This window comes from Hyaloscypha bicolor, assembly GCF_002865645.1.
Source record: "Hyaloscypha bicolor E unplaced genomic scaffold K444scaffold_17, whole genome shotgun sequence".
Lineage (NCBI taxonomy): Eukaryota > Fungi > Ascomycota > Leotiomycetes > Helotiales > Hyaloscyphaceae > Hyaloscypha > Hyaloscypha bicolor.
This window is the reverse complement of record NW_020194519.1, coordinates 918,061-944,247: the sequence shown is the minus strand read 5'-3', so window position 1 is coordinate 944,247 and position 26,187 is coordinate 918,061. Positions and strand designations below refer to the sequence as shown.

Genomic DNA, 26,187 nt, shown 5'->3' with positions numbered 1-26,187 from the left:
ACTTGAGCTGGGGAAGGAGAAGAAAATAATTCAAGTACAGCGCTTTGTATCAGTACGGAAGAAACTTAGCAGACACTCGTTGCTATTCAGAATTCATCACCAAAAGCTCATGAAGGAAAATGAGTTGAGATATTTCGATTGAGTCAAGTCATCCCCAACCCACCCGGCATGCTCCCAGGCATCGCATACTCCTCGCCCCTCGCACGTCTCCGCCACCTGAGACCTTCCGCCTCAACCCTCTCACTTTCCACCTTGGCCCTCTGTTCCGCCTCTACCTCTCTCCTCGCCTCCTCCCTCAGATCTCTCTGGACCTCCTTCCCTTTCGCCCTGCCCAAACTCTCCCTCTCGACTCCTACTCCCTCCTCCCCACCCCTAGTATTCTTCTTCCTTGGCCACAAACTAGGTAGCTCGATCTGTTGAAAGCGTGGCTCAACGCAGCGTTCGTCGAACCACATATGCAGTCTCTGCTCTACTAATTGAGCGATCTTAGGAACATCTTGTAATCGGCTTCTGCTTCCTACAAGACTCCGGATCGACAAATCGAGTCGGTAATCATCGAGAAAACTAAAAGCGAGTGTGGTAGCGTTCCCTGCTGTCCCGGGAACGAAAGATATTGACAAAGTCCCCGAAAACCTCACAACAGATACCGCGAGAGCAACGGGTAGAATAGCAACCAGCGGTTTCGGGTAGTTGAGCAAGAGCTTAGTTTCCAGAGCCAGGGTGATGAAATCCGATAAATCAACATCCATCCTCGCCTGCAACCTCCCATGCTCCCTTTCCCCTCCCCCCACTCCCCCTTTCCTTATATCGCCCAACACAAGCCCATCCTCATCCACAGGAATAACTCTACAATTGCTGAAAATCGGGAAATCCTCCCCAAGACTTAGCTCCGTGATTTTAATCTCATCCAGAAAGTCAGGCCTCGAATTAGAATTCAGGGCCTGCGTAAGAGACGTTAGAATAGCGTCATCGTGTTGTGCATCTGAACGGAACTGTGCGATGGTCTGGGCAATCAGCACATTGAACCAATCCAGACTTTCCGGCTGATGTGCATCAACGTTATAATATGTCTTACTCAGTATCGTATTCGTCGTCAAAGGTGGAGGATTTCTTAGCACCGAAGACCTTTTTTTCTGCAACGTGCGAGTTTGAGAAGATGGAGTGGAGGTGGAGCGGAGGGAGAGGAGAGAGCGTTTGTGTGCCAAAGTGCGAGAACGCCGTTCGGTGGCGCGCAGAGAGGCAGTTACGTCTGCGGACGGCGGGTCCCCGAAGATGAAGAATTTTATGAATGCGCCGAGCAGGAGAACGATGGAGAGTTGGCCGAGGAGCAGGCCTTGGGTGAAGGAGAGTCTGAGGGGGTAGAGTGTCAGCCTTGCGTGATTCGAGGCGATTAGGCAGCTTACGAGGATTCGGTCTTGGGGAGTGGAGGTGCGGCATCGGGAGCTGCCATTACAGACGGACTCTTGAGCTTCCCCAGAGGTTCGGGGAAGAATTGGGGCTGTGGTTGAATGGCGAGACCAGCTCGTTCATTGAAGTGTGGTCAGGACATTGAAACAACGCGAGAGAAATTTGGAGGCGCGACTTCGACGTCATTGGTGCAGCCGAGGCAAGGCTGAAGCCCGCTTCACTCCCTCGCATCATTCACAAGAGAACGGATGAGAGTTATTATCATGAGACTGCATCCCCATTCCTCAAACATGAACTGCACTTAAGCCCTCTTTTCTATCATCTCTATATCTCTTTAATTCCGAGATGAACTATATCAAGCCCTCAAATCAACCATGTCCTCTTCGTACACCAAAAACTTCACTTGCTCCGTCCTCGCAACCCCAATCCACACCACCCTCGGCGTAACCCTCAAATCCCAATTTAACAACCTCGCAATTCTCAACTTCACAACCGCGCCCATCCACTTAACGCCCTCTAACACCGTACATGGCGGCATCTCCTCCCTGCTCATCGATTCCGCATGTTTCCTGGCCGTTATCCCGAGTTTGAAAGATGGAGAGTCGGTAGCTACCATTGCGTCGAGTTTTCAGATATTAGATGCTATGCCTGGGGAGGGGAAAGTGTACGAGGTTGAGGGACGGGTGGTGAGAAGGGGGAAGAAGGTCGTGTTTTGTGAGGGGCATGTGAAGTGTGAAGGGAAACTCATTGCCAAAGGGAACTTGACGAAAGTTGTTACGTGGGAGAGGAGCAAATTATGATGGAGAAGCTAAGAAGAACAAGGGATTTGAGAGAGAAGGGGGGAAATGGGAGAAGAACAAGACATGATTTCTAGATACCATTATTCATATTCTGCTGTTCTTGCGTGCCACCATACTCCCTACACTATTTGCGCCCACCCGAATCGATTCTATCAACTCTTCAACCCCTCATGCATATCGCAAACCAAGGAATCCATCCTTCCACCCCACCTTCTAAAAGCGCAAGTCAAGGAATAAAGAACAAAGAAGAAGAAAAAGGTATAATACACAAATGAAGATCTTCTCCGTCCCCGCACGGTCGTTAATTAAACCGTTCTAGATGAAGCTTCTATTCCCAAATCTACGAAAAGGGGGGTGGAAAGTCTATGCACTTGAAGCATCTCGACTGCTCTGCGAACTAGCGCTCATAACTGGTTGCGAGGTCGGTAACTGCATCTTGTTCATCTGTGTCTGTCTGACTTTTGCCCAGGTGTAGACGATTCCGCTGATGAAGCCGATGATAATTGCGGACACAGATCCGAATGTGACGGGTGCGGCGAAGAAGACGAGTCCTGAGACGGCGATGGGGAGTTTGTTGAGGGCGCCGACCATGGAGTAGGTAGTTGAGGAGGTGACTCGGATGCACCAGGCAGAGCAGTAGGATATGAAAATTGTTGCTAGACCAGAGTAGATGAATCCAATAATGAGATTGTTTCGGGATTCGATGGGGAAGTTCAGGGCAATGTTATCGTGGGTCCAGTTTTCGAAGATGAATGAGCAGAGGAGGAGAACGGGGATGGTCAGGAGGTTGTTGTAGAACATTGCTGCAAGAGGTTAGCATCCATTGAGGATTCCGGGGCCTAATAACGTACTGTCCCAATCCTTGAAGTTCATCTTCTTGATAACCTTTCGCATTGACAGAACGTATGCGGCTGTGCAGAAAACGTTCATTCCCATCCACGCATATCCAGCATTCAAAGTTGAGAGAGCCAACGCAGCATCTGAGCCTTTGATCTCTGCTTGGCCGTATAACGCATGCTGGATATCCGCCCACGCAGCAACCACAGAGCTGAGAACCATGAGCCCGAAAGAGAAGAGTGCTGATGCCGTAACGCTCCCTCCGAACCACAGGACTTCTCCATATGCAATGACAATAGTCGTCAAATTCTTGAAAATCGTGTATACCGGGACGGAAAGGAATTGAAGCGCTTTGGTGCTCGTATAGATCATGCCAACGAGGAGGAGAGAGATAGGGAACCCTATTAAATATCAGCCATTGCACGCTTCTGGGATTAGAATTCCTGCTTACATGTCTTTGCCTTTTTCGAGTCAAACGGCGCCAAATTCGTGATCAAGCCCGCTTGTTTGCACAACATAATGGCAACAATACACACAAGAGACTACCTATTGTCAGCCACGTACCCCTCTCTTGGACACAGAACACAAACTTGAATCGCCAAGTAAAAGAAGTTCAGATTCCAGTTCGCGCCTGAGACACAATATTTATTGGTAATCGTCATAGATATCGAAGCCAAACAATACGCCAAAATTGAGATCGGGGGACTATTCGTGATGTTCGAAAGGCCTAGGTGATGGTGGGCGCTGGACCTTGTACTCTTCCTCGCGCCGCCGAGGAAAGGTTCCTGCTGCGTAGGCGACGCCCGCCCATTGAAGTTGCGCATCTCGATCTCGGGCATCTTGATGGCATAGTCTTCACTCTTCTTGTCATCCATCTTGAAGGTTGGGTGTGGTGTCTGCTACAAGGGGCTTTGCCGGACGCGCAAGTGTCACAAAGGGGAAATTGGAGGGAGCGATGGGATCGTCGGCGTAGAAGGATTCGCGAAAAGTGCAGGGCCGTCAGTATCGCTGCATCGGTCGGCGTTTCTCGCACTGTTGAAATGAGCGGTGGTGGATTCGGGGTCCTGGAGAAAAGGTTGATGTTGCTGAACGGAATAAAGTATTTGGCCTCTCCTTACGAAATCTTAGCGGTCGTTAATTTTAGACGGGATGACAGGGGTATGACGCAAGATGTGAATGGGTTTTGGAGGATACGAGTCTCTTCCAACTTTTATTCTCAAGACAAGCAAAATAGTACAAATACGAAGAAGGTAGGAATGAGCTATTTCCTCGAAATGCCGTCTCACAAGAAAGTCGTTCTTTTAATGCAGGCCGTTTGAGGGGAAACGGTCGTCCACATCTGGCTAGAGCCACGCGTGAAACTCCCTGCACCGGCAGATTTGCAGTGGCTTCAACGCGTGTTCCTCGCCAGTGCTCTCCCCTCCTCAAATTAATTCGCATCCCATCCCCGCAACCACAATGGCCAACCTGGATTCACACGTTGCCTCTATACTCGATGCCAACAATTCCGACGACGAAGATGCTCTGATAGCATCCCTCGAAGACTCACCAGCCCTCGACGCCTTCCGCGAACAGAGAATTCAACAATTGCATTCCGAATTCACGCGTGCGAAAGCGCAGAAAAATGAAGGGTTTGGCAATTATACAGAGATCAAGGAGGAGAAAGCCTTGATGGATTTGACGACAACTGTTAAGTATGCAGTCGTGCATTTTGCAAAGGAAGATTTCGCTAGGTGTGGGGTTATGGATGGGCATTTGGAGGTGATACCTCTTCCTCTTTTGACTGGAACGGAAATTGATATCTGGTAGAGTCTGGCACCAAAGCATTTCGATACCAGATTCCTGAAAATGAATGTCGAGAATGCCCCATTTCTGGTTACGAAGCTGAAGATCCAGGTTCTTCCTTGCGTGCTAGCATTCGTCAACGGGGTCAGTGTGGACCGGATTGTGGGGTTTGAGGGTTTGGGATATACACAAGATACGTTTACCACGAAAGATCTGGAGGCGAGGTTATTGCAATGTGGCGTCATACAGAGGGCGAAGGCTACGGTGGATGCTTCGATTAAGTTTGGTGTGAAGAAGGCCAAGAAGGATGACAGTGATGATGGTGATGACTGGGATTGAGAGGAGAGCTGCAGAACTGTTGCCCCTGTGAGCCTCACATCAGCCTAGCATTTGGTTCTATCATGATTATCAAGCCAACTGGGGACCAGTGTCCATGCGGTGGATGGAATCGAAGTCCTGAGTCAGCAGCGCATAGCAAGGGCCCGCTATGGCTTGTAGGTTTGGAGACCAGAGGCGGTGGACATACAATTGTGTCCGCATACGAAGCTGCCCGGCGGAGGATCCTCGAAGCCACACCCATCCTGTATTGAGAGATGCACGGTCATAATGCACCAGGAGCTCTTAGCATATTAGCTAACAGATGATCGCACCTGCATACATGTCGGAGCTACCATTCACTGCATGGTTGGTTAATTACAATCCTCCCTTTGGTCTATTAAAAAGCTCTTCCTCGCTTCAACAATGCCAGCACAAGAACTTAATCACCATGAGAGAATACGATCATTCTTCTCCACTTCGTACCCTCACCTAAAGGGTGTAACTAGGCATACAATTCCTTGTCGCTTGCTACTTCATTCTTTTACTTCCAATGACCATCCTCTATCAGTATCTCTACTTTATTCAGTTTTGCAACTTCTTCATTTGGCGGCGAAAGAGAAGTTGACAGCGCCGTCAGTTCGGTCAAAAGCAAGACCAGATGAAAGGAACCACAAATGAAACATTTCTCTGAAAGTTCATTAATTGTGTTGACAAACTACATTACTCCTCAACACCTCCCCCTTCTCAATTCCTAAACTCTCTGCTTAACCCCAGGAACAACAAATAAAACCAGTCTCTCCCAATCCCAAAAACTCGTCTCAGGGTATGCAAGGAAAACACCAAACTCCAGCGCTCCCAAGCACCAACTTCTGCCTCACCACGGAAAATAGCGAAAGACCTTCTCCGTCATCATGTCCACACCACTTCGTCCCCCATCCCCCTTTGCAACCCCATCTTGTCTCGAAGACCGTCTGTTTCCCGCTCCACCAATGCCAACATGGTAGCTCTGTCGTTCGCTTCGGAGGGTGGCTCGCTCTAGTTGTGGTGGGGCCATTTCTTCGACGCTGTGTCTGTTCCCGAAGCCTCCGATACCAGCATGGAACATGCTTGTCGTCGAAGAGGAGCTACGTGATGAGATGGTGGAAAAGGATTGGGATTGAGGGGCAGTGGATGGAATAGGAAGGAAGTTCCCTGCGCCGCCGATGGAGGTCTTGACGTATTTTTGAGGAAGATTTGGGGTGATGAGGGAGGAGGTGCTGCTTGTTTCTGAGGTGTACGAAGACATTTTGTGCGGATGTATGGAGATGGAGTGCGTCGAGGTGAAGTGTATCGAGTTGAGGATTGAAGCTTGAAGTGGGAGGATGAATAGAAGCTTTTATGGAGTGGAAGTAAGGAGGTGAGTTGCTTAGAATTGGTCTGTTAAGTTGTGATGTGATGTGATGTGATATGATATGAGCGAGAGATGACAGACTTTATATATCCCAGACATTCGTTTCTCAGCACGGCCACTCAAGTGTCAATGCTCACAGCGTCAACACAGTGAATAGCTGAAGGCTGAAATGATAGGACTGTAGCCATACAAATCTCAATCGGCTGTCCCATCAGGGCCTTGCCAAGAAGGGAACTCCGAATTCAAGTCAGCGACAATACATCACCTTGTTGATTAATCCCCTTGGCGATCTCCATACCGCCTGCACGGGAGATCACCAACATCCATAACTGGACTGCACTTTACAATGGGTGTTGTCCGTGCAGGCCTGCCTCCAGATCGCACGCGCTTTGCTGTGGCTGTGGTAGCCAGTACCGGTCTCTCTCAGCGAAACACGTTGTTGGAAAAAGGTTCGTGGCTTGCGTCAAAATCCGATAACCTATCCGAGTCAACACAAGAATCGCAAGGCGGAGCTTGTGTCTCTCCACCACTTGGCACTAAGCGAGCGAAGCCCCTTTTAGACCAATGAAAAGGGGAAAACGGAGCAGCCGAAAAGTGGCTTACAGATGCTTTGTCCTCATTAGCATAGCAGCCACGCAAAGTTTATTCTTCCTTCATTTACTATGGGACATCCGTTGAGCGGTATAACCGAAGTGCTGTTTTGTCCTGAATTAATAAGCTCATGGCAAAAGATACTGGCACCAACAAATCGCTTTTATAAGTCTTGGCTGATGAATGACGGAACCAAGAATGAAAGTGCGGCACTAGTACTTGATTTTCGGCCTCGCTATTCGACTACTGCGACGTACTCGCTTCGTTCCTGAACTACTGAACTTGACAGCGGAGCGCTAAAGTTGACAGCACAATCCAAGACTGAGCTGCAGCGGAGAATCGCCTCTGGCTGAAGACAACCCCCGAAACAAAACCAATAGGCCCCTTGAACCACTTCAATAACCCAATAAACACAGTAAAGTAATACATCAACAACTATGTGTTCCTCACTGTCCTTAAGCTCCTTCCCCTCGCATCCATCTCCAACCCCAAAATACGAACTTCTTCTCACCGCCCCTTTCTAGTCATCACGAGTCCCAGTATCCGCTCCCTGCCTCCAAACATCAAATCCCCACTTGCCCGAGCACGAAAGCCAAGGATCCGCCGACGGAACCCCGATGTCAGTCAGCCACTTTTCGGCTGTTCCGCTACTCGCACTCTCCCATTGGCCGAATAGGAGGCCCTTTTCGCTCTAGCGAAGCCCAAAAACACGCCTTCACGGCAGACGCAAGCCACAAGCCTTATTCTTCTCCAAGCGAAACAGCAAATGTTCCTACTGGCCTTTCATCTTGGGGCTAAGGGGCTGAGAGTAGACAACAAACAAGTGGCCCGGTCCAGCTATCGCGGTCCCTGATCTCCCATGCAGGCGGTATGGAGATCACAGTACATGCTAGAGGGTTGGTTATGGGTTCCGAAGTGGAGGTAGAGCAAGCGCGTTGTTCTGAAGGCTGCGTTGACATCCAGTCCAGTTATCGCTGTTGCTGATCTCCCTTGCAGCATATAGTTCTACAGAGTTTGGATTCAGGGATGCTCCTATTCTTCGTGCAGTCAGCTTAAATCGATTGAGAGGACTTCGGCCTCGCATTCTTTGCATGCCGATTTGAGAGAGCTGAGTGAGCCATTGTGTTGATTTGTAAGGTTTTGGTTTGGCTGCAATCCTGTCATTCAACCTTTGGTGTTCTGTTGACTGTGTTGTGACTGTGTTTTCTTGGCGGCACCCGCAGCAGCCGCAGATTCTCCATATTGTCTTATTTATATCAGATCTTACTTCCTTTCTCTCTTGGCTCTAAGCCCTGCAGTGCGCTAGCCCGTATGGGGCCTAGCGTCCTAAATTTCCCATGCGCATTCCCTTAGCAATGCAGTCGCGTCACGTGCTGGTCATGTGACTTATGGACAACCAAGGGCAACCAGAGCCCGTTTTAGTAGTAAGAATATATCTCTATAGGCCTGTACTTTAATTACGTACTAACCTCACGCCGCTGGGCGAGTGTACCTTAAGCCTTAAATCTCGGGTGCTAAAACTACGCAGATCAATGTATAGCAGTGCTTCAAGCCACAGGGCAGAGGCTGAGCATTTATAAAGGTGGGAAGCAAAAACTTAAATGCTGTACCTATACGCAGATCGCATTTTGGCTCTCTTGCGACTGCTTTTTTTCTAGAGCTAGTCTTGACGTTTTCGACCACAGTTGATATAAAAAGCTAAAAGTCGTGTGCTTTATATAATCAAGCGTTTGAGTTCTCTAGGATAGTGGCTAAGGTTACTCGACTCCGCTCGATGCTACTTCCTCAGAAAGTTCCTCTGCTACTTTGACCAACTGAACACTTCATTTATCACACGCCCGATCTAAGTTTCGAACCATCCCGGTGTATCCATTACAGAAAGCAAGTGCTAACAGCATTTCATCCACTGCGACATACTATTTCAAAGAGTACTGCTGGGATGGCAGGGCTCTTGAGTTATCAGACTAGTAAAACGTTACTTTATAGGACTAAGGAGGCAATTATTAGGATTTTGGAAGATAACATTGGGGTATTGTTCTATTATCGGAATATTTTACGTTCAGACATACAAAGGATTTATTAAATCAAAAGCTGCTCCCAAAGATAAAAATATCGTACAATGAGTGACATACTACCAGAACGAGCAGTTCCCCTTCGCCATCATAGTATGTACCGCTCTCTAGAGCGAAGCCATTCCAAACCCCCTCCGACTTCCTGCTTTTTTTAGTTACCGAAGCCTCCTTGGAGCCGTTACCTACACTCAATCTGTTACGATCGACTCTGTTAGACAAAATTTTCATACCTCATAATCCGATACTCATCCTCCGCATAATTAATTCTGCCTCTAATCACCAAATTATCGTCATTTTGGGCTTGCCATCATCTTCATTCATTGGCCTTACGCCATCAGACGCGCAAGAAGTATCACTTTCGTCGTCCCCAGACTCGGAGCTGGCGTTTTCTGTGAAAATAGCCTTGAAGACAAGATCACCTATAGATAAACTTATTATAAATACTCGTACCAAGAGGTGGAGAAATTACCTTCAGTATCTGAATAAACACTCCACTTGCTGGGAATTGAAGCGTTTGTTCGATCCTCCACCATTTTGTAAAAACATCTCCAGCATATCCTTCTGGTCTTTGGCAGGAGCCAGACATCGCAACTTTGCTGAATGCTAACTGCTGCAGCTGCAAGTCTTCCGCACCAATTATTATGAGCTCTTATAATTGATATGTGGGAAGGCGGGTCCAAAAGCTCTTCCCAGTTATCAATGGAAACTAGCGAGTGCCCAGATAATTGTTGTTTGTCGTAAGTTATAGTCTTGTCATGATAAGGAATTCCCCCAGGAACCTCTTTCTTTCTGACAGCGTTCCAATACTCTGCTTCCGTATCATAGGTATCTGTAGGGCAAAGTGGAAATCTGTGAAGTCTTGCACTTCCAAGGGCCCCGAGAATATCTAGATCCGCGACCCATTCACCTTTATCATGAACAGAAACCAGGGCCTCCACGAAGAAAGCCTGTCTTTCCCTTCCGCCGTGTGATCCAGTATCGACAGGCAGTTCGTATTCTGTGAAAGAGAGATGCAATGAGGTAGATTGAAAGCTATCTGATGCCTTCCCATCAAAACTGGCGTGTGTGATCTGTTGCCAAGTGGACGGGGAATAAGAACGGATCCGAGGCCTAGCAGGCGGCACAAGTAATGCCAAACCGGCTTTACCTATGTTTCCAGTGAGTCGACGAATTTCCTGCCCTCGTAAAGAGACAGATGGATCTCTGAGCAGTGCCGCCGCGACGAAGAGAGAATTTCCAGCGGATAAAGCCATCACATTTCTCAATGAGTCCGGATCTAAGTCAATACCACCAGACTCAAAATTTGCTATGCAAGCAAAGGACTGCGCCCTTGTTAAGAATGAGGTGTCCAGGTCTGCTCGGTCTCGTACCCAAGAAAATCTGCTGACGCATTTGGTTGCCGCATTCAAGTCAATTGTTGCTCCAGGTAAGTTTTCATATAGGTTTTTAGCGGCAACCAAGCTGAGTAAAGAGTTGAAGTATCGTTTTGCTAAGGATCCATTACGGTATGCTTCGTCTTCCGGCATCCTGCGATGGAAATTTCCCTGCTGAACCCCTTCGGTATCAGAAGATGTCAGGCCACGAAGGTACTGCAGAAGGAGATTTGGATTAACACGTTTCGTATCCAAGACTCCCAACAGTGCCTTTGGAGTGTTCATGTGCTCTGTTGGGCTAGCAATTGATCGCTTCGGTTGTTTGTCCTGCCTAAGAAATATTGCAGCAGAGTCGGGATCGCCAAAAAGAAGTTTGTAGTTAACCCTGTCGTCTCCATTTCCTTGCACATCACAGCCACCATTCCTTGCCCACCAAAATATGAGATCACTGGTATCTTCGATATCGTTCGGATTAACTTCACGCGCTGATTCACCCAATGCTATGACTTTTGCGTGTCTCCGAGCAATTTCGATTTCGAGCTGGAACTGTCTTGTATTGTGGGGTAGATTCGAACATGTCATGGATTCCAGCGACTGCTCTATAAATCTCGCTTTGTGGCAATCGACGGTACATTTCCTGTGTGACAACCTGCAGGGGCAATCATTCCCACATACATTTCCACAGGTGCTAGTGCATTTCGAAGTGCTGTGAGAAACGGTGATCCACTCAGGCCCCGAGTGTGAGTCTTCTGGCACAATCTCATCGCCTCTATCCCGAGGACTTGCTCTTACAATCCACCGAACATGGTCAAAGGTCTGGCGCTCAGATCCTAGTTGATTCCGCTTTACAGAAGTCCGTGGGTATGGTAACAACGTCGCGTACTCGTAATAATTTCGGCAAACCAGTTGGCTTATACTCGGGACCGCGACACGAATGAAGATATCACAAGGATCAAAAGCAAGATTACTTGCGATTTGACGCAATATGGAAATCCAGTCCTCTTCCTCTGGCAACAAACTGAAAATTGTGGAGTACATGGACAGCCCAAAAACAGGTGAAGGATGAAACTGGGCAGCAGCCAGGAACGTTCGTGCTCGCCTCTGGCCAAAAGCGAAGAGTCGCAAGTAAGAATCTCGAGAAATGTCCTTGGCTTCTGAAAAGCGAGTTGCAGCATCAACTAACAAAGTGAGCCATGGCGGTATAAGCTTACCACCCTCTGAAACTTCTTGTAGATATTTTCCGAGAGTTATCAAAAGGTTCGCGGCCTGAAGAACGTCAATAGCCTGGTCGCTCCATTTATATAACGCACTGCCTAAGATGACCTGAGAAAGTTCATCGAATGATATGCGGCCAGTATCAGTGGCCAACGAGCGTAAGGAACGAACTGGATCCCCATAGAATCGTAGATGGGCCAGTGGCAGAGACCAGAAAACACCATGATCCCTATCAGGGCTGGTAGACTTGAGGCCAACCGTCAAGATGCCTTCTCTTGGGATCAGAGGATCTCGTTGATCTACTTCCGTAGTCTTGCTGCCCAAAACAAGGATATTAGGATACAAGTGCCACGAAATTAGACCAAGCAATACAGCACCGTCCTGCACACGTTGAGGTTTCCCATTGAGCAACAATTCAGTAGTCGTGAGGGCAGTTGACCATGCCCGCATTACCCCATTGTATACATCCATGTCTCGATTGACTGGCAGGTTGACGTTGTTTACGATGAGTAATATTTGGAGGTGCTTTCGCTCCAGAGCCTTGTCCGCACTTTGAAGCCAAGATCGCGCTCCATTGTCCCATATCCTCAGCTGGTCCCGTGTGACAGACACTCTGGCAACCGCGGAGGTGGCAGAGAATGGGTTCGAGGAATCTTCTTGGCGCGAAGAAAGTTCTTTCTTCCGCTCTGCTAGGAGTTCCGCCCAGATAGACACTGCCTCGGAAGCACTCCATATTCTGGCAAGCATGCATGCCAATAGATGCACCGCAATCGCCCCTTTCCCCGATGTTGCCGCAGCCCATATGTTTGTACCATCTGCCCCAATATGATTTGCGAGAAATCCATCGTCGCGTGTTCCTTTTGGATTGATCTTTGGCGATGCAGCAACTTCGGACGCTCGACGGCCGTAAGACTTTATCAACTGAGGTATTTCTGGAATTGCTTCATCAAAAAGAGCGCCCAGCTTTCGAGCCGTCACGTGAATAGATCCATCTTCTGCCTCATACCGGCGTTGGGTGCTTAGAGCATTGCCTAATCCGTGATATTCCAGTGGCCCTTCGATTTTAAGAATCGAAAAATCGAAACTTATGTTTGCAAGGGCAAGTGTGGCCTCTGTTGTCGCAGAGACTGCTGCTCCGGCGAATTTCCCAATCATAGCCATGACCACAGCTTTTGTTGCGAGCTTCGCTGCGTACGAAGATTGCTGGTCACCACCAGGGCATAGTACGAAAGCACAGAATAGTGCAGAACAGAAGCGAAAAATCGTCACAGCCGTCTATACAACCTCAGGCACTCCGGCAACAGTGTTTTTCCGCCTAAGGCAGGCGGAATGTGTAACACGACACCCTCCGGGGTGTCGATTGGGGTGTCGATTGGGGGCCACTAACCCAAAGTAGAGGCGCTCGAACAAGAACACCAAAAATCTAGCTTTCTCTTTAGTTTAATTTAACTTTATAAAGAATTAATATAATTTAATACTTCTCTTACTTAGTTATAGCGCTAATTAAGGGCTATTTGAATATAAACTTTGTATAAAATTTAGATTAGTAATAGCTCTTAAAATTAAAAAGGTTAAAAATTTCCCATTTTATGCCTAAAGGTAAGCTTAAGAAAGCCTAGAAATTTAGCGAATAAGTCCCTAAAACTGGACATGAGAGCCCTATAAGCACCTAATATACAGGGCCTTATAGGGCCTAAAAACTAGAACTTAATTAATTAGTATAAAAAGTCCTTCAATTAAATTCTATTTTAAGGAATCATTTTATTATAAATTAAGAAGCACATAATTATATTATAAGCCTTATACTATACTAGCTTATACTTATATTTAAAAATCTAACTTAAGGTCCCAAAATACCCCGGCCCCCAATCGACATCCCAATCGACACCCGGGGTTGTGTCGTTTTATTACACATTCCCGTCGACATACTGCGTAAGCGGCGATGCGTGACAGGTTGCACTGCAATTTTAGTGTTCTCAAGGAGGATCAATCCGTGCTCCGTTAGGGTTGAAGGCCTGGAAAAGATGCTCCGTCATCACTTCGCCCCTTCGCGACGTGCATCTGAAACTAGTGAAATTCACCACCTAATATTTTATCCTGTTTTAAGAGCAACACTTGAGGCTGAACTGGCGAAGATAGAAAATCACAGATAATGTAAGTCTGAGAAATTCTCAGTCATCGTTGGCAACTTTGCCACAGCCGTATCCGTGCATCCTCTACTTTTAACAAACATCCAAATGGCGATCCTTAACAAACAGAGCAACGAATTCGTAGTTTCGCAAAACAGTTTGCAAAGGGAAGTTGGACCAAGAATGGCGGGGCAGCCCCCTGGCACTTACTCGGCCCTACGGCCACCTCTAAACCGCATTGGGAATGCTCGTCCCGTGCAATGACAGATCAACAAAACGTGGGGTTTGCGTGAATTAAAATCTGACTTCGAACGACAGAATACAAAAGAACAACCTCAACCTCGCCTCCCTCTCTTGCTTTGTCTTACAATCAATCCACCTTTTAAAATCCAATTACAGATCAGCAAAAATGAGAGCATACTGGTTCGACAACGCAGAGGTAGGAGCTCTTGAATCCCCTCGAAGAAGAGGACTGACAACTCTAGGGCGACCAACGCCTCCCCCACGACTCTGGCCGCGCCGTATCCGCAGACTACCTCTCCCAACTGGGCGTCCTCTACTACAACATCCCCTCCGAATCGGACGTCGACAAGCTAGCCTTGGAACGGAGCTACAAGAATCGCGACATGATCACCGTCTCCCCCGAAAAGATGGGCGCCATCTACGAAGAGAAAGTCAAGTCATTCTTCCACGAGCACTTACACGAGGATGAGGAGATCAGATACATCCGGGATGGGGCAGGATTCTTTGATGTGCGAAGTGAGGGCGATGAGTGGGTGCGGATCTTTTTGGAGAAGGATGATTTAATTGTAGGTTGAATATGCTGAAAGGTGGGGAATCGGTGCTGATGAAAGCAGATTTTACCCGCCGGCATTTACCATCGATTTACGACTGATGAAAAGAATGTAAGTGAAGATTCTTTTGGTATAAGGGACATGTCTGACGAGATGCAGTACATTGTGGCTATGCGGTTGTTCAAGGAGGAGCCGAAGTGGACACCGCTCAACCGTGGTCCGGACGTCGATGTTAACCCGTTCCGTAAGGAGTATTTGCAGACACGACAAGTTAAGGCATAAAGAGAGAGCGAGATGTGGCATGAATTACGATCGCAATGTTGTGTACAATGAGTTGGGGAATCAATACGTCGTTTTCTCGAATCCCCTGCCCCCTCTCTCGATCCCACCACCCTTCATATCGCAGATGCCAAAATATGTTCGGCTATCACTCTTCATTTTCTGGAATATAGAAATCAGATGTACTCACAAGATGCTTCGGGTAGAGGCAGTGATCGCCAGCATCGCAGGCGGCAAGGGCCCATGTTATTTCTGCCGCCATTGCAATGAGCATCTCATGAGGAAAGTCTGAAGGGCGCTCATAGAAAGTAACTTGTTTGAGTGCATGTAATGGATGATGGATAGCAAATTTACGGGGATGGCTGTTAGTCGAGGTATTGGCGTAGATGTACGGAATCCACGTTGTACTTATATCTGAACGTGTTGCCCATCCTAGCTAGCGAATATTTTCAAACGCGAGGTTTTGAAGTGCGGAATTAGGAGCTTATCTGCCAACACCCACAGTTACACCAATTTCAAAATCTCCTCATTGGATTCTCCTTGTGTTGCCAAGCAGAGATCGAACTAGTTGGAGATTTGTTTGTTACCCATGAACTTTGTTAGCCGAGTCGTTGGGCGAGAAAGTGGCGGATGAAGGAGGTGTTTGCCTTACCAGATTTTGACTTGGGCAAATGTTTTGGATTGTGGGATGCAAGGGGCCTCTGGGGACTTTCCAAGTATGTTCTAGAAAGGATCTGCGTTTCACTTCTTCTAATTGCGCGGAGAGAAGTTTCTAATTACTTCTCGAACGAAACATATAACCTGCGGCAATTTCTTCATCCTTCCCTCTGTCGGGAAGCAGCCACCAGTTCCACATCTACTCCGTTTGTTCTCAATGAAGTAGTGGGTCAGAAGCTCGTAATTTACGATGGAGTTTCTAAACCATGTACCCCTTGTTCCCCTCGTGTCGCAGCTTAGGATGAGCCTTCCGGAACCATATAGTCCCGGGTTAGCCTGGTGTGGACATATCTCGACCCGCTTTTGCTACTTAGTGTCGCTCCACAGGCCAGGTCAACGAGTAATTCGCGGGGAAAGTGGTTCTGACATTGCTTCTTCCCGTAGGCTGGCACCTGATAGAGAAGGACGTCGACTGCAAATCTTCTGAGAGGGCTGTCAGAGCTTGTGCTTTCATAAGCTGTAGCCATCCATAGGGTGCTCCAAGATTCCTCCGACATTTCCACAAGTGAATCCATGATGAAATTTTGGAGTCTGGGGATGATGAGTCGCTCTGCCAGAATCCAAAGTTTGACCATGTTCAGGTACATCGAATCAATCTCTGCCGAGGGAAACTCTGCTTCGGAAACTTCAACGATAGACTGCTCCTCGATGATGCTTTCTGCGCTATTGGCTGTAGAATGCTTGAAGGTTTGCTTGTAGAACCATTGTATAAGGAGTCGAAAGATATCTGGGTCGGTATCTTCCACTCGATAGGTCTGAGTTTGGCCTTCGACGAAGGAGCTAGTGAAAGCAGCTTTCAGTACCGGGGAATAGTAGCATGCATGTTCTGGTTTCCGTCAGCAACTGGAATTTGGCAAAGAAAAGGATAAAACCTCACCTTTATGAACGGGAATTGTCTCCTCAACGCCATCCTTGCCCACGACGAAGGCGACAAGTTCAACTGGTTCCCTAGCTATTGTCAGTTGATGCGATGATTGGTGGTTGATGGGTGCTCACTTGAATTCAGGTCCTTCCCAGACGAATCGTGGGTTGCTTGAAAATTGGTCCGCCATGTCCGGTGTGCCTTGCAGGTCAGAGAGGTACTCAATGTAGAAACTTGGAGGCAATCGGGGGTGGTTGTGCAATAAATTATAGGTATATAAAGCCTATTACTTACGGAGGACGCGGCCAAAAGTCTTGCAACTCCTAGGGTTTGACGCCAGACTCGCTTAAATGGCAAGGGCGTTGCACAGCAACCAGAGGCCGCTATAATTACAGGGTCTTATAGGCTTGTCATGCTTTAACAATAGCACTCAAGCCCTGTAAACATTACTAACAGCGATGTTCCTTCAGGCCCTAAGCACCGTTGCTATGCCAGAGCTATGTGGCGTCCTTAGGCTTGGCGCCCACCCCTGCCAGTTGCAAGGCTTTTGGCCGCGTCCTCCAAGAAATACAAAATCAGTGTGCTGCTGATTCATATGCACGTGCATATTAATTGGCAGGGGTACATTATACCTTTGTACGACACGCGCACAAAAGGCGGGCCAGAAGCACGTCGCTGGTCTGCAACGACTCAAAACCTCCTCGCGGTCACCATTGGCATGCGCGGCTACTGTAGTCAGTATATAGCTCTAGGGGGCTAGGTCCTTATATACGGACCTAGTCCCATCAGGTCGAGCTAATAAAAAGAACCTCGTAAGGGATCCTTAACTTTCTTTTACTAAAATTTAGTGAAGAAATCCTTAAATAAATAAAAAAGCTGAGAAATATCTTTACTAAAATTTAATAGAGAAATCCTTAAATAAAAAAATAAAGCTAGAAAACATCTTTACTAGAATTCGGTAAAGAAATCCTTGACTGCTTTCTTGTTGGTGATTTCCTTGTCGGCGAGGGTGTCCTCGTTCGAAGTCGTGAAATCTCCTGAACAGAGCCACTGAACGAAGAGACGGAATGCGTTTGGGCGAATATCCTCGAGCTTGTAGGTATATTCTCCGCCCTCAGAGGCAGCTTTGAAGACCGGGGAGTAGAAGCAAACAGACTCTATACTATTGTACAAGTACTTTACCAAGTAACGCTAAGGCATCTGATTCACCTTTGTGCACTGTGAACTTCTCCTCGACTACTTCCTTGCCGACTTGGAAGGTGACCATCTCAGTTGCGTTTCTATTTGATCAAGCCAGCCTTGCGTAAAAGTGTCGATTTTGGTACTCACGAGGACAAGGATCTCTCCATATTTTTGTTCGACCGGATGCTGGTAGAGTGAGCTTCCACAAGAGTCGAGAGACGTAAACCTTGATGGTTTCGAAATCGTAGAAGTGGTGGGTAAGGTAGGCGATTGATTAACTTGAAGAACAAGGCGCCGTTTTTAAATAACACACGGGGTTAAAGAAATGAAAGATCGATGTTTTAAAGGAGGTCAGTGAATTGGGCGAGAGGGACCCGCGGGGTGATGCGGGCTTCAACCAATGGATTCTGTGCCGCTCTTCCGATGACTGAATTATGAGTCTCTTAATTCTGCAACAACCACAGCAATACCAGCGCTCGAGGGAGTTTCTCATTATTTCGGGTTGGTTTCATGAATTGAGCAGCAACGAGACCTTTCGTTTACCCTGGTTGCTTTGGAAGGGCAGGGTGGAAAGGGGTCAAGCTCTAAGCGAACCCCTGCCTTCAACGTCATTTCAGATAGAACACTTCGATATATTTATATTTCCATAGTTCCCACACTGGTGAGAATCAGAAAGATGACAATGAAATCGGTCGTAACTATGTTCTTCGCTCACTTTCCAAGATTAAATAAAGTGCAGATTTAAATTTTTCGAAGTATTGTGAGTACACAATTCGTAAGTGCAAGAAGGGTGGTTAAATTCATACAATAATCAGCAGAAATTACTCCAACTAGCTCAAACTTTGAGTTCAACCTCCGCTACCTTTTCACTTACTTTCAAGTTCTCCAAGCCATTGACAATCTGCTCCCTCTCTTCCGGAGCTCTGTTAATCGTGACATTGCCAAACTCATCAACCTCCGCCGTCTCCTTGAGCTTGTTGTATCTGAATTTCGCTGCTTGATGCTCATCTGGCAAGTACGGCTTCCCTGGTCTTCCGTGCAAGTTCTCTCTGAAAGTTCCACCAGGTACTGCGTAATCTGCCCACATCAGTCGCCGCTTTTGGAGGACTGGGACTAGATATTCGACGATATCTTCGTATGAGCCAGGATTGGAGACGTCTGTGTTGAGATGTTAGCGAACTGGTCTCACAAATAGGTGGGGGGCTTACAAGCAAGATTGAACCCATCAATATCCCCCACGTTAGCCCACTCCTCAATCCGATCCGCAATCATCTCCGGCGTCCCCGTCGGCATATCTCCAAACCCACAGAACGCAAACTCGGCCCCCAGCTGTCTAGGAGTCAACCTCTGCCCACCCGAACTAACCGCCTTCAGCGCCTCCAGCATCGTGTGAATCGAAGCATCGGCACCATCGATCTCAAACGGCTCGTCGAGCGGATATTTACTCAGATCTGTGTTCAAAAATGAGCTGACTTTGACGAGGCCACCTCGGCAATCGGCGTACTTTTCGAGCTCTTTACGCTTTGCTTGCGCTTCTTCGAGAGTCTTGCCGATGATAGGTGTTATCATGGGGAAGAACTTGAGCTCGGATGGGTCGCGTCCTTCTGCCGTGGCTGCGACTCGCATTTCTTTAACTAATGGAGCTACTCCTGCGGGTGTTCGGCCACCGATGAAGAGAGCTTCGGCGTGTTTTGCTCCAAATGCTTTCCCAGCTTTCGATGAACCAGCTTGAAACAAGACCGGGGTCCTTTGAGGCGATGGGTGAGTCTGTTGGTATGCTGAAGTACTGTGGTATTTCCCATTGAAGGTAATCTTGTGGATCTTGTTCGGGTCATATGCACCTGTCTCAGGGTCCCAGATTTGAGCTCCGTCTTCCCATGATCCTTCCCATAGTCTGGAATGTCAGAATTAAGTTTGGGGTGGGAAGGGGGTACTGACGAATACATTAGATCCATATACTCATGTGCCTCTTCGTACCGCTGGTCATGAGGGGTGATCTTCTTCTTTCCCATTGCTTTGGCGGAACTGTCTCCGTAACTCGTGACAACATTCCATGCAACTCTGCCCTTTGAAGCATGGTCAAGAGTGCCCCATGTCCTCGCTAGAATGTATGGCTATGAAGTGTCAGCAAACTTTCAGGTTTGGGGAGAGAAGTATCCTACAGTGAGATACGAAGTGCTACCGGTTATGCCAAAGGAAACAGATTGAGTAACTGCCGCCATAGCAGAAACATAAACAACTGGATCTAACGTGGCAACCGTTGAACCGGCAAGATATGCAAAATCTGCATTATTTCCAAATGTGGTCTCGACTATTGATGATCAGATATTTTGAACCTTTGAGAGATTGATAGAGAAAGTATGATCTTACCTCCATATACATCAGCGAAGAATATACACGTGATCTTTCCTTTCTCGGCAAGCTGAGCAAGCCAAGTGTAGTACTCGACGCTATCTTTCGTCCTTGTATTGTCTCCGGGAACCCTTTCAGAAATTAGTTCTTGGAAGTAGCAGCGACATCGAAGGTGCGAGTTACTTACTTCCAAGCGCCAATGCTCATGTGATTTCCAGCACATGTAACATCGAAAAAGTTCAAATGGATTTTCTTTTGAGGAGCCATCTTGCAATGGCTTGAATCTGAAGAGGGGTGAATTAAAGCACTTGCAATTCTAGAGCAAAAACTGGAAGGCAGAAGATATGTATTCATGAGTAGGATCACCTTGGCTCTTAGAATATTTTATGCAACATTCTCGAACGATACTTGGCGTCTTTAGCGGTATAGCTGCCGACAGGGCGGCAGGTGGACGAGGATTCGGGATGAGCAGCCGATGGAGCTGGTGCCTGACAATTAAGGCGAGGAGACTTGGATGACCCGTAAGTGGGACTACAACCTCAAGAGCCCCCTTTATTACTTCTTCGAATTAAATTGCAGTTTTAAGTTCCCATCTGAAATTGGCGGCAAACGGCATGTTTTTGCTGCAACTTCACAGCTGTAGTAAAGCGAGCAAAAGAGGACAATTTCTCAGGGCCAAAAAACCTACAGCTTGACAGATGATATCCAACTGGATATTTCCTTCCTCATCAGTTCTGTAGGCGTTCCTTTACTAATCTATCTAGTTATTCCTCGTCCTCTGGAACGTAATAGCTTCTCCATGTTCGATGACACTGGTAACGTGGGAGTGCTGGGACGTCCCCGATAAAGTATTCATCTTCATCATCTACCCAGATGTCTTCTTCTACCCCATGATCGAAATCATTTTCATTGCCATTCCCAGAGGCACTGGTATTATTGTCGTCGTCAACTGCAAAGGTCCCAGGGGAGGAAAGGGCGGCGTCTTCTTCCTCCCCGCTATCCGAGATGAAGTCATCATCATGTTCTTTCTCTTCATCATCTGAGTGCGTGAAATCATCATGCCTCCAGATCGACACAGCTTTGCTGAGTATCATAGCCATATCCAAGAGAACCTCTTTCGGGAAGTCCTCGGAATGTGCAGCAAAGACTTCTGGACTGATCTTGTATGCACAAATGTCAGCCGCAAAATTGCGAAGCGGGCTTCCGACTATCGTATGCTCATATGCATACGGAATCCAAGCCGTGCTGGGTCCTCCATGAGGCACAAATGGCTCTTCCCAAAATTATTCTAGCACGTTGATGACGGCGTTCTGGAGCGGACGAATAAGCAGCTTGTCGGCAACGATCCATAATTGAATTAGGTTCAAATCTTGATCCACCCAGAGCTTCTCAATTCCAGGATCGTCCTCGTCATTTTCACAGTCGAGATCGTCCTCTTTGAAGATATCGAATTCCTCGTTGTAGAACCATTGAACCAGCAAGCGAAAAGCGGAAGTACTGATTTCCTCCAGACGGTAAGTCTGGGTCTCTCCTTCCACGAAGTTGCTGTTGAAAGCGGCTTTGAGGACCGGGGAATGGTGACAAGCAAATTCTAGAACAATTTAGCATGGCGGCCAGTGAAGTGTGGATGGACTTACCCTTGTGGACGGGGAATTTCTCGTCATTGCCTTCCGGCCCAATCAGAAATGTGACCATTTCGGTGGGAGCACTGAGAACAATAAGTCAATTGCATCAAGGCAATAGAACTCAACTGACGAGAAGTTAGGGCCTCGTAGTTTCCATGCTTTCTTTGCTGATGGAGCCTCCATAGATGATCTGGTCGACATCCTCTTTCGTTTGTTTGGGGGCATCTTCATCCAGTCTTTGGAAACGTCAGTGGCATGGATAACCAATTGAATAGGAACCCACAAACTATAATCCCAACGAGGGAGGTGTCTAGTTCCTCTATTAGACTCTGACCTGACGTTCGGGCTGAACGCTGAACACTGAACGCGATCGTTTTCCAAAATGTTAGGAAACGACGAAAGGAAGGGCAATTGTGTGCCAGAAGCTATAGATAACGCGGTTGAGAAGATTAAGGAATTGAGCGCGATGAGCTGCCGTGGTTTGAAGAAGTTTGTGCATATGGTTGGTGAAATGAAAGTTGAGGTGAAGTTGGATCAAAGCCCCGAATATCAGTGAACCCCTGCCACGCTAAATCACCCCCTCTAAGCCCATTTCGGGCCCACGCCAAATAAAAGCAACCTTTCCGCCAATTTGAGGGCTATTGGTCACATGAACAATGTTAATCTCACTCTAGTAATTTGACCCTTAATATTGCTATATAGCGTTCGTTTTCAGGTCAAATTTCATATTTAAAGACGTAAGGATACTAAAAAATCAACCCCTTTAAATAAATCTAAGAAAATGGATATTCTGCGAGTGCCTCTGCCGGCCCCTGCCAAATCCCTGTTCAGCTCGCATAGCATTCCCAATCCAGGATTGTTCACCCAAAGGAGTCATATTTGTGCTCGATAGGATATCGACTATCTTTTGGTTATATGCTAATGCTGGCTAGTGCAGTCCTGGGAGTATGTTATGTAAAGAGATGAATTCTTTTGCCTCTCCTGACCTCTCACGTTCAAAAAACCTCGATACTGTGAGCTTCTCCTTTACATACCCTATTTCTCGTGTGCTATCTTGCGGCCCGCCTCGTTGGATATGACCCATGTCCATGCCTTCTTCTTAAGGTATGCCTTTTGTTGAGCCTTGCGAAGAGCTTCATTTTCCCCGCCTATAGCTTTCATATTCCAGCACTATTCCACGGGGCGCGTCTCCTACTCGTGCATATAGATGCAGCTTTGCACGTAAATATACGTCTACAAGGGGGACGGGACGGAATGTGGAGGCCGGAAAGTGGACATTACATCCGTATTCTGGCTCTGTTCGTATTCACCAATTTGACTTGACCCAATTACCCCCGCCTGGCCGATTAATTCGTCGATCTTTCTTTATTAGTCTAGAACTGCCTTCATGATGCTACTATGATTACCCCCAGCCATATAAATATTCACAACCTTGAACACCGCTCTTTATAGCAACTCATGCCACTACAAATATTTCCCTCTCAACCATTAATAAATATTAAATTAATTTTTTTAATTAATTTTTATAAGCTTTAAATATTATTTAAAGAGTCCTAGAGAGCTTAGAGGTCAGAATAATGGGGTGTTCAAAGAGTTGCTTTGATTTGATGTAAAAGTGACTCTCAATACAAGTAATGCTCACCATTCATCCTGGATGATTTTGTTCCTCCATGCCATCTAACTGTTCTCACCTTCCGGAACATGATAGCTTCCCCACGTCCGCTTGTACTTATATCTCGGCCTCTCCTCATCATCTCGACCATTTTCGTCTTTCTCATAAATCGTCGTCGGGGTGATTCCTGAGCTCATGAGACGAGCAAGATCAAGCAGCATTTCATGAGGAAAAGCTGCCGGATCTTCGAGAAACATATCACTGTGTAAGCCATACGCGCAATGATCAAGTGTAAGGGCTCTGAGGGGGCTGTCAACCGAAGTATGTTCGTAAACGAATGGTACCCAACTAACGTCTACCGCTCGATCGGTCCGAAGATTCCACATGATCTCGAGCTCTCTCACTATAGCGTTCTGAAGCGAAGGAATGAGTAACCTATCGGCAAGAACCCAGAAATGAATGAAGTCTATCTCTTGTTGTAATTCTTGGTCAGCCACAGCTTCGAATCCAGCAGAGATGTATCGCTGAAGCGAGGTATCGACTTTTCCAGTGTAGAAAAAGCATAGGAGGAGGCGGATCACCCTAACGGTGACGTCTTCGAGTCGATAGCATTGCGTCTGGCCCTCTGTGAATGAGCTTTCGAAAGCAGCCTTTAAGACGGGTGAATAATAGCAAGCAAATTCTGTTCCGTGTTAATTTGTATCGATAATAGACAATAGGAATATCTCTACCCTTGTGGACAATGAATCGTTCATCTTCACCTTCCTTGCCAACGATAATCGTAACCATTTCGGTAGGAGTACTACATTATGTGAGTGATTGTGAGGGAAAGCAAAAGACTCTGTACTTGAAGTCTGGCTTAATTGGCGTAGTTTTCGTCTTCTTCGTAGCGGGAGAGTCATCCTTAGAAATCTCTGACGACCTCTTCCGTTTCGGATGGGCGTTCGATGACATTTTTGACCTGCTAAAGGTGAGCTGGCTGCAATTCTAATGTATTCTGTCAAGATTGACCCCTCTCACAAAGCTAGGATTCGAGGATCGAAGGCGAATGAGTCTTCATCACCGGCTTGCCCTCTAAGAGGAAAGCTAGAACGTGTGGAGGAGGATGGTGCGAGCTTAGGATAAGTTGTCGGTGAGCATGCGCGTTCAATGCGATAAATGTAGGTATCTAAGTTGGAAGGTGGCGGTGGGTCGTGCTCAATTGGTGAATGCGGACCCTTCCAGCGTTTGAGCCTGCGCAATCCCAGCTTGGACAGACTACATCCCCTGAATACCTCAGGAGTAAGCGCAGGGTGCGAACGTTGGAAAGATTAAGCTCGTGTGAAAACAGAAAAATAGAAGTGTGAACGAGGGGATATCATTCCCACCCCAGACACCATAGCCGCAAATTCTGTATGGGAATATCGTACAGTTATCAGCAGCGACAAGTGAATAGCGGCCATTTATTACTGATTCTCGTCAATAAGATAGCCCCTATAGGTTCTGGTACAATGATATCTCTCGAAATCCATCAGCGGTTGCTTGGAGAATTCCTTATGTGGAGCCAAGTCCTGATTCGCCTTGTGACCTGGAAGTATGGGAAGAACTGCTTTATTGTAAACAAGCATCAACATCGAAAAGCATTTCATGGGGAAACTCCTGTCGGTGACATTGTTTCACACCGTATCCCATACATACATAACTTGTAAAGCTTCGGGTTAATATTACTTGACAGGGGAAGGAAAATATGAATGCACCACCACTGGTGGGATATTCGAGCTGAGGAAAGAGGGAGAGGATATCCATACCGCGTTCTGCAGATGAGACATAAGGAGTCTGTCGCCAGCCACCCAGAGCTGAGCATATTCAAGATCTTGAGCCCGCCAAGCTTCTGAAGCCTTGTCGCAGCCGCCGTCGTTTGTACCAGCGTCCGCAGCACCATCCACAGCTCCAAGTTTTTCACGATCACAAACACCATTCTCATTAACATTCTCCGCACTTTCTAAAACAGAGTCGATTTCAATGTGAGGATCAATCTTTTGAGTATAAAGCCACTGGACGAGGAGATAAAACACCGAAGGATTTACATAATCGTGTCGATATGTATTGCTTTGGCCTTCGAGGAAAGGGCCAGTAAAAGCCGCTCTCAAAACAGGCGAATAACAGCACGCAAATTCTAGAACGCGCCAGCATGTGAATTATATAGGCGAGAATGCACTTACCCTTGTGTACTGCGAACGGTTCCTCGTCTCTCCCCACCAGGAACGTTACAAGCTCAGTCGGGGCACTGAAGTCGGTCAGTAGAAGCCTGCGAAACCGAAGTGTGTTCATACGAGAAATAAGGAGCCCTCATATTGGCCCCCATTCCCCCAGACGAGTCTTCTGAAGACCTCTTTCGCTTCGAGTTGATTGCTGGCGTCGCCTCCGACAAGCTGCGTGTAGGATTCGCGGTAGTGCTCGTAGTCGCTATCGAGTGAGAAAGTTTTCGAATAACCCGGGTCAAGGTAGAAACTAGGACGGATGAGAAACCTTCTTTTTGATGAGATGAAGAGTAAAGAGTTGAGATCCGCGGGAGAATGACCTGCTTAATATATTTGAGTTGATAAGACAAAGAGCGAGCAACATGCTGCCCCCCCCCCCCCCCCCCCCCCCCCCCCCCCCCGAAACCTATCTAGAGAGCACCAGCTCTTGGATAGTAGGCCCTGTATGCGCAATAGAAGGAAATGAGTTCAAGGAATTGAAAGATCTCGGGCAGCAGCATCCCGAGCATAAAGCATCGCTGGTGTGACCCTCATGGCATGTCTTTACAAGAGCTCCTCACATGCGAACCATGTTCAGAGTTGATCGCACTTGCGGAGCTTCACATCC

At 47.3% G+C, this 26,187-nt stretch overlaps 12 protein-coding genes across 12 annotated transcripts; 3 read left to right on the top strand and 9 right to left on the bottom strand.

Annotated features, from left to right (window-relative positions):
* Positions 1-55: 55 nt before the first annotated feature.
* Positions 56-1,524, bottom strand: K444DRAFT_582262 (uncharacterized protein). The gene is made up of 2 exons (XM_024877785.1): positions 1,404-1,524; positions 56-1,350 (listed from the first exon to the last, which is right to left on the bottom strand). Exons 1-2 carry the CDS (start codon positions 1,448-1,450, stop codon positions 144-146), a joined length of 1,254 nt encoding a protein of 417 aa, XP_024741696.1. The 5' UTR covers positions 1,451-1,524; the 3' UTR covers positions 56-143.
* A 257-nt stretch (positions 1,525-1,781) lies between these two features.
* Positions 1,782-2,207, top strand: K444DRAFT_625428 (Thioesterase/thiol ester dehydrase-isomerase; the record flags this gene model as incomplete). Its single annotated transcript, XM_024882526.1, has 1 exon — positions 1,782-2,207. One exon carries the CDS (start codon positions 1,782-1,784, stop codon positions 2,205-2,207), a length of 426 nt encoding a protein of 141 aa, XP_024741695.1.
* A 181-nt stretch (positions 2,208-2,388) lies between these two features.
* On the bottom strand, positions 2,389-4,051 carry K444DRAFT_205874 (GDP-mannose transporter). Its single transcript, XM_024871041.1, has 4 exons — positions 3,635-4,051; positions 3,496-3,586; positions 3,059-3,445; positions 2,389-3,010 (listed from the first exon to the last, which is right to left on the bottom strand). Exons 1-4 carry the CDS (start codon positions 3,917-3,919, stop codon positions 2,571-2,573), a joined length of 1,203 nt encoding a protein of 400 aa, XP_024741694.1. The 5' UTR covers positions 3,920-4,051; the 3' UTR covers positions 2,389-2,570.
* Positions 4,052-4,336: 285 nt separating this feature from the next.
* K444DRAFT_650465 (thioredoxin-like protein) lies at positions 4,337-5,605 on the top strand. The gene is made up of 2 exons (XM_024885636.1): positions 4,337-4,805; positions 4,854-5,605. Exons 1-2 carry the CDS (start codon positions 4,503-4,505, stop codon positions 5,166-5,168), a joined length of 618 nt encoding a protein of 205 aa, XP_024741693.1. The 5' UTR covers positions 4,337-4,502; the 3' UTR covers positions 5,169-5,605.
* Positions 5,606-5,919: 314 nt separating this feature from the next.
* Positions 5,920-6,630, bottom strand: K444DRAFT_608465 (uncharacterized protein). The gene has a single exon (XM_024879394.1). The coding sequence runs from the start codon at positions 6,430-6,432 to the stop codon at positions 6,022-6,024; it is 411 nt and encodes a 136-aa protein (XP_024741692.1). The 5' UTR covers positions 6,433-6,630; the 3' UTR covers positions 5,920-6,021.
* A 2,524-nt stretch (positions 6,631-9,154) lies between these two features.
* On the bottom strand, positions 9,155-13,034 carry K444DRAFT_205823 (uncharacterized protein). Its single transcript, XM_024871040.1, has 2 exons — positions 9,670-13,034; positions 9,155-9,619 (listed from the first exon to the last, which is right to left on the bottom strand). The coding sequence occupies exons 1-2, from the start codon at positions 12,947-12,949 to the stop codon at positions 9,477-9,479; spliced, it is 3,423 nt and encodes a 1,140-aa protein (XP_024741691.1). The 5' UTR covers positions 12,950-13,034; the 3' UTR covers positions 9,155-9,476.
* A 1,292-nt stretch (positions 13,035-14,326) lies between these two features.
* On the top strand, positions 14,327-14,993 carry K444DRAFT_520265 (Acireductone dioxygenase; the record flags this gene model as incomplete). The annotated part of the gene is made up of 4 exons (XM_024874034.1): positions 14,327-14,356; positions 14,403-14,726; positions 14,775-14,822; positions 14,871-14,993. The coding sequence occupies 4 exons, from the start codon at positions 14,327-14,329 to the stop codon at positions 14,991-14,993; spliced, it is 525 nt and encodes a 174-aa protein (XP_024741690.1).
* A 950-nt stretch (positions 14,994-15,943) lies between these two features.
* Positions 15,944-16,759, bottom strand: K444DRAFT_625422 (uncharacterized protein; the record flags this gene model as incomplete). The annotated part of the gene is made up of 3 exons (XM_024882525.1): positions 15,944-16,533; positions 16,585-16,655; positions 16,704-16,759. The coding sequence occupies 3 exons, from the start codon at positions 16,757-16,759 to the stop codon at positions 15,944-15,946; spliced, it is 717 nt and encodes a 238-aa protein (XP_024741689.1).
* Positions 16,760-18,586: 1,827 nt separating this feature from the next.
* On the bottom strand, positions 18,587-19,973 carry K444DRAFT_582246 (putative monooxygenase moxC; the record flags this gene model as incomplete). Its single annotated transcript, XM_024877784.1, has 4 exons — positions 18,587-18,909; positions 18,960-19,645; positions 19,690-19,730; positions 19,914-19,973. The coding sequence occupies 4 exons, from the start codon at positions 19,971-19,973 to the stop codon at positions 18,587-18,589; spliced, it is 1,110 nt and encodes a 369-aa protein (XP_024741688.1).
* A 1,321-nt stretch (positions 19,974-21,294) lies between these two features.
* Positions 21,295-22,240, bottom strand: K444DRAFT_205770 (uncharacterized protein). Its single transcript, XM_024871039.1, has 4 exons — positions 22,012-22,240; positions 21,859-21,964; positions 21,741-21,811; positions 21,295-21,694 (listed from the first exon to the last, which is right to left on the bottom strand). Exons 2-4 carry the CDS (start codon positions 21,957-21,959, stop codon positions 21,387-21,389), a joined length of 480 nt encoding a protein of 159 aa, XP_024741687.1. The 5' UTR covers positions 21,960-21,964; positions 22,012-22,240; the 3' UTR covers positions 21,295-21,386.
* Positions 22,241-23,111: 871 nt separating this feature from the next.
* On the bottom strand, positions 23,112-24,226 carry K444DRAFT_608459 (uncharacterized protein). Its single transcript, XM_024879393.1, has 4 exons — positions 24,188-24,226; positions 24,072-24,142; positions 23,371-24,022; positions 23,112-23,281 (listed from the first exon to the last, which is right to left on the bottom strand). The coding sequence occupies exons 2-3, from the start codon at positions 24,127-24,129 to the stop codon at positions 23,406-23,408; spliced, it is 675 nt and encodes a 224-aa protein (XP_024741686.1). The 5' UTR covers positions 24,130-24,142; positions 24,188-24,226; the 3' UTR covers positions 23,112-23,281; positions 23,371-23,405.
* Positions 24,227-25,043: 817 nt separating this feature from the next.
* Positions 25,044-26,151, bottom strand: K444DRAFT_625418 (uncharacterized protein; the record flags this gene model as incomplete). The annotated part of the gene is made up of 4 exons (XM_024882524.1): positions 25,044-25,495; positions 25,542-25,606; positions 25,653-25,900; positions 26,149-26,151. The coding sequence occupies 4 exons, from the start codon at positions 26,149-26,151 to the stop codon at positions 25,044-25,046; spliced, it is 768 nt and encodes a 255-aa protein (XP_024741685.1).
* Between the last annotated feature and the right edge of the window lie 36 nt (positions 26,152-26,187).

What these genes read in the sequence shown, in the direction of transcription:
- K444DRAFT_582262 (XM_024877785.1), bottom strand. Translation starts at nt 1,450, where the DNA reads ATGGCAGCTCCCGATGCCGCACCTCCACTCCCCAAGACCGAATCCTC. An exon ending in CTCCCCAAGACCGAATCCTC is followed by an intron (nt 1,351 to 1,403) that starts GTAAGCTGCCTA and finishes CTACCCCCTCAG; the next exon opens with ACTCTCCTTCACCCAAGGCC.
- K444DRAFT_205874 (XM_024871041.1), bottom strand. Translation starts at nt 3,919, where the DNA reads ATGGATGACAAGAAGAGTGAAGACTATGCCATCAAGATGCCCGAGATC. An exon ending in TCTTTTACTTGGCGATTCAA is followed by an intron (nt 3,587 to 3,634) that starts GTTTGTGTTCTG and finishes GACAATAGGTAG; the next exon opens with TCTCTTGTGTGTATTGTTGC. An exon ending in GAACTTCAAGGATTGGGACA is followed by an intron (nt 3,011 to 3,058) that starts GTACGTTATTAG and finishes AACCTCTTGCAG; the next exon opens with CAATGTTCTACAACAACCTC.
- K444DRAFT_650465 (XM_024885636.1), top strand. Translation starts at nt 4,503, where the DNA reads ATGGCCAACCTGGATTCACACGTTGCCTCTATACTCGATGCCAACAAT. An exon ending in TTATGGATGGGCATTTGGAG is followed by an intron (nt 4,806 to 4,853) that starts GTGATACCTCTT and finishes GATATCTGGTAG; the next exon opens with AGTCTGGCACCAAAGCATTT.
- K444DRAFT_608465 (XM_024879394.1), bottom strand. Translation starts at nt 6,432, where the DNA reads ATGTCTTCGTACACCTCAGAAACAAGCAGCACCTCCTCCCTCATCACC.
- K444DRAFT_205823 (XM_024871040.1), bottom strand. Translation starts at nt 12,949, where the DNA reads ATGGCTATGATTGGGAAATTCGCCGGAGCAGCAGTCTCTGCGACAACA. An exon ending in TGTTTATTCAGATACTGAAG is followed by an intron (nt 9,620 to 9,669) that starts GTAATTTCTCCA and finishes GTTTATCTATAG; the next exon opens with GTGATCTTGTCTTCAAGGCT.
- K444DRAFT_205770 (XM_024871039.1), bottom strand. Translation starts at nt 21,959, where the DNA reads ATGAAGATGCCCCCAAACAAACGAAAGAGGATGTCGACCAGATCATCT. An exon ending in CTACGAGGCCCTAACTTCTC is followed by an intron (nt 21,812 to 21,858) that starts GTCAGTTGAGTT and finishes TATTGTTCTCAG; the next exon opens with TGCTCCCACCGAAATGGTCA. An exon ending in GAAATTCCCCGTCCACAAGG is followed by an intron (nt 21,695 to 21,740) that starts GTAAGTCCATCC and finishes AAATTGTTCTAG; the next exon opens with AATTTGCTTGTCACCATTCC.
- K444DRAFT_608459 (XM_024879393.1), bottom strand. Translation starts at nt 24,129, where the DNA reads ATGGTTACGATTATCGTTGGCAAGGAAGGTGAAGATGAACGATTCATT. An exon ending in ACGATTCATTGTCCACAAGG is followed by an intron (nt 24,023 to 24,071) that starts GTAGAGATATTC and finishes AACACGGAACAG; the next exon opens with AATTTGCTTGCTATTATTCA.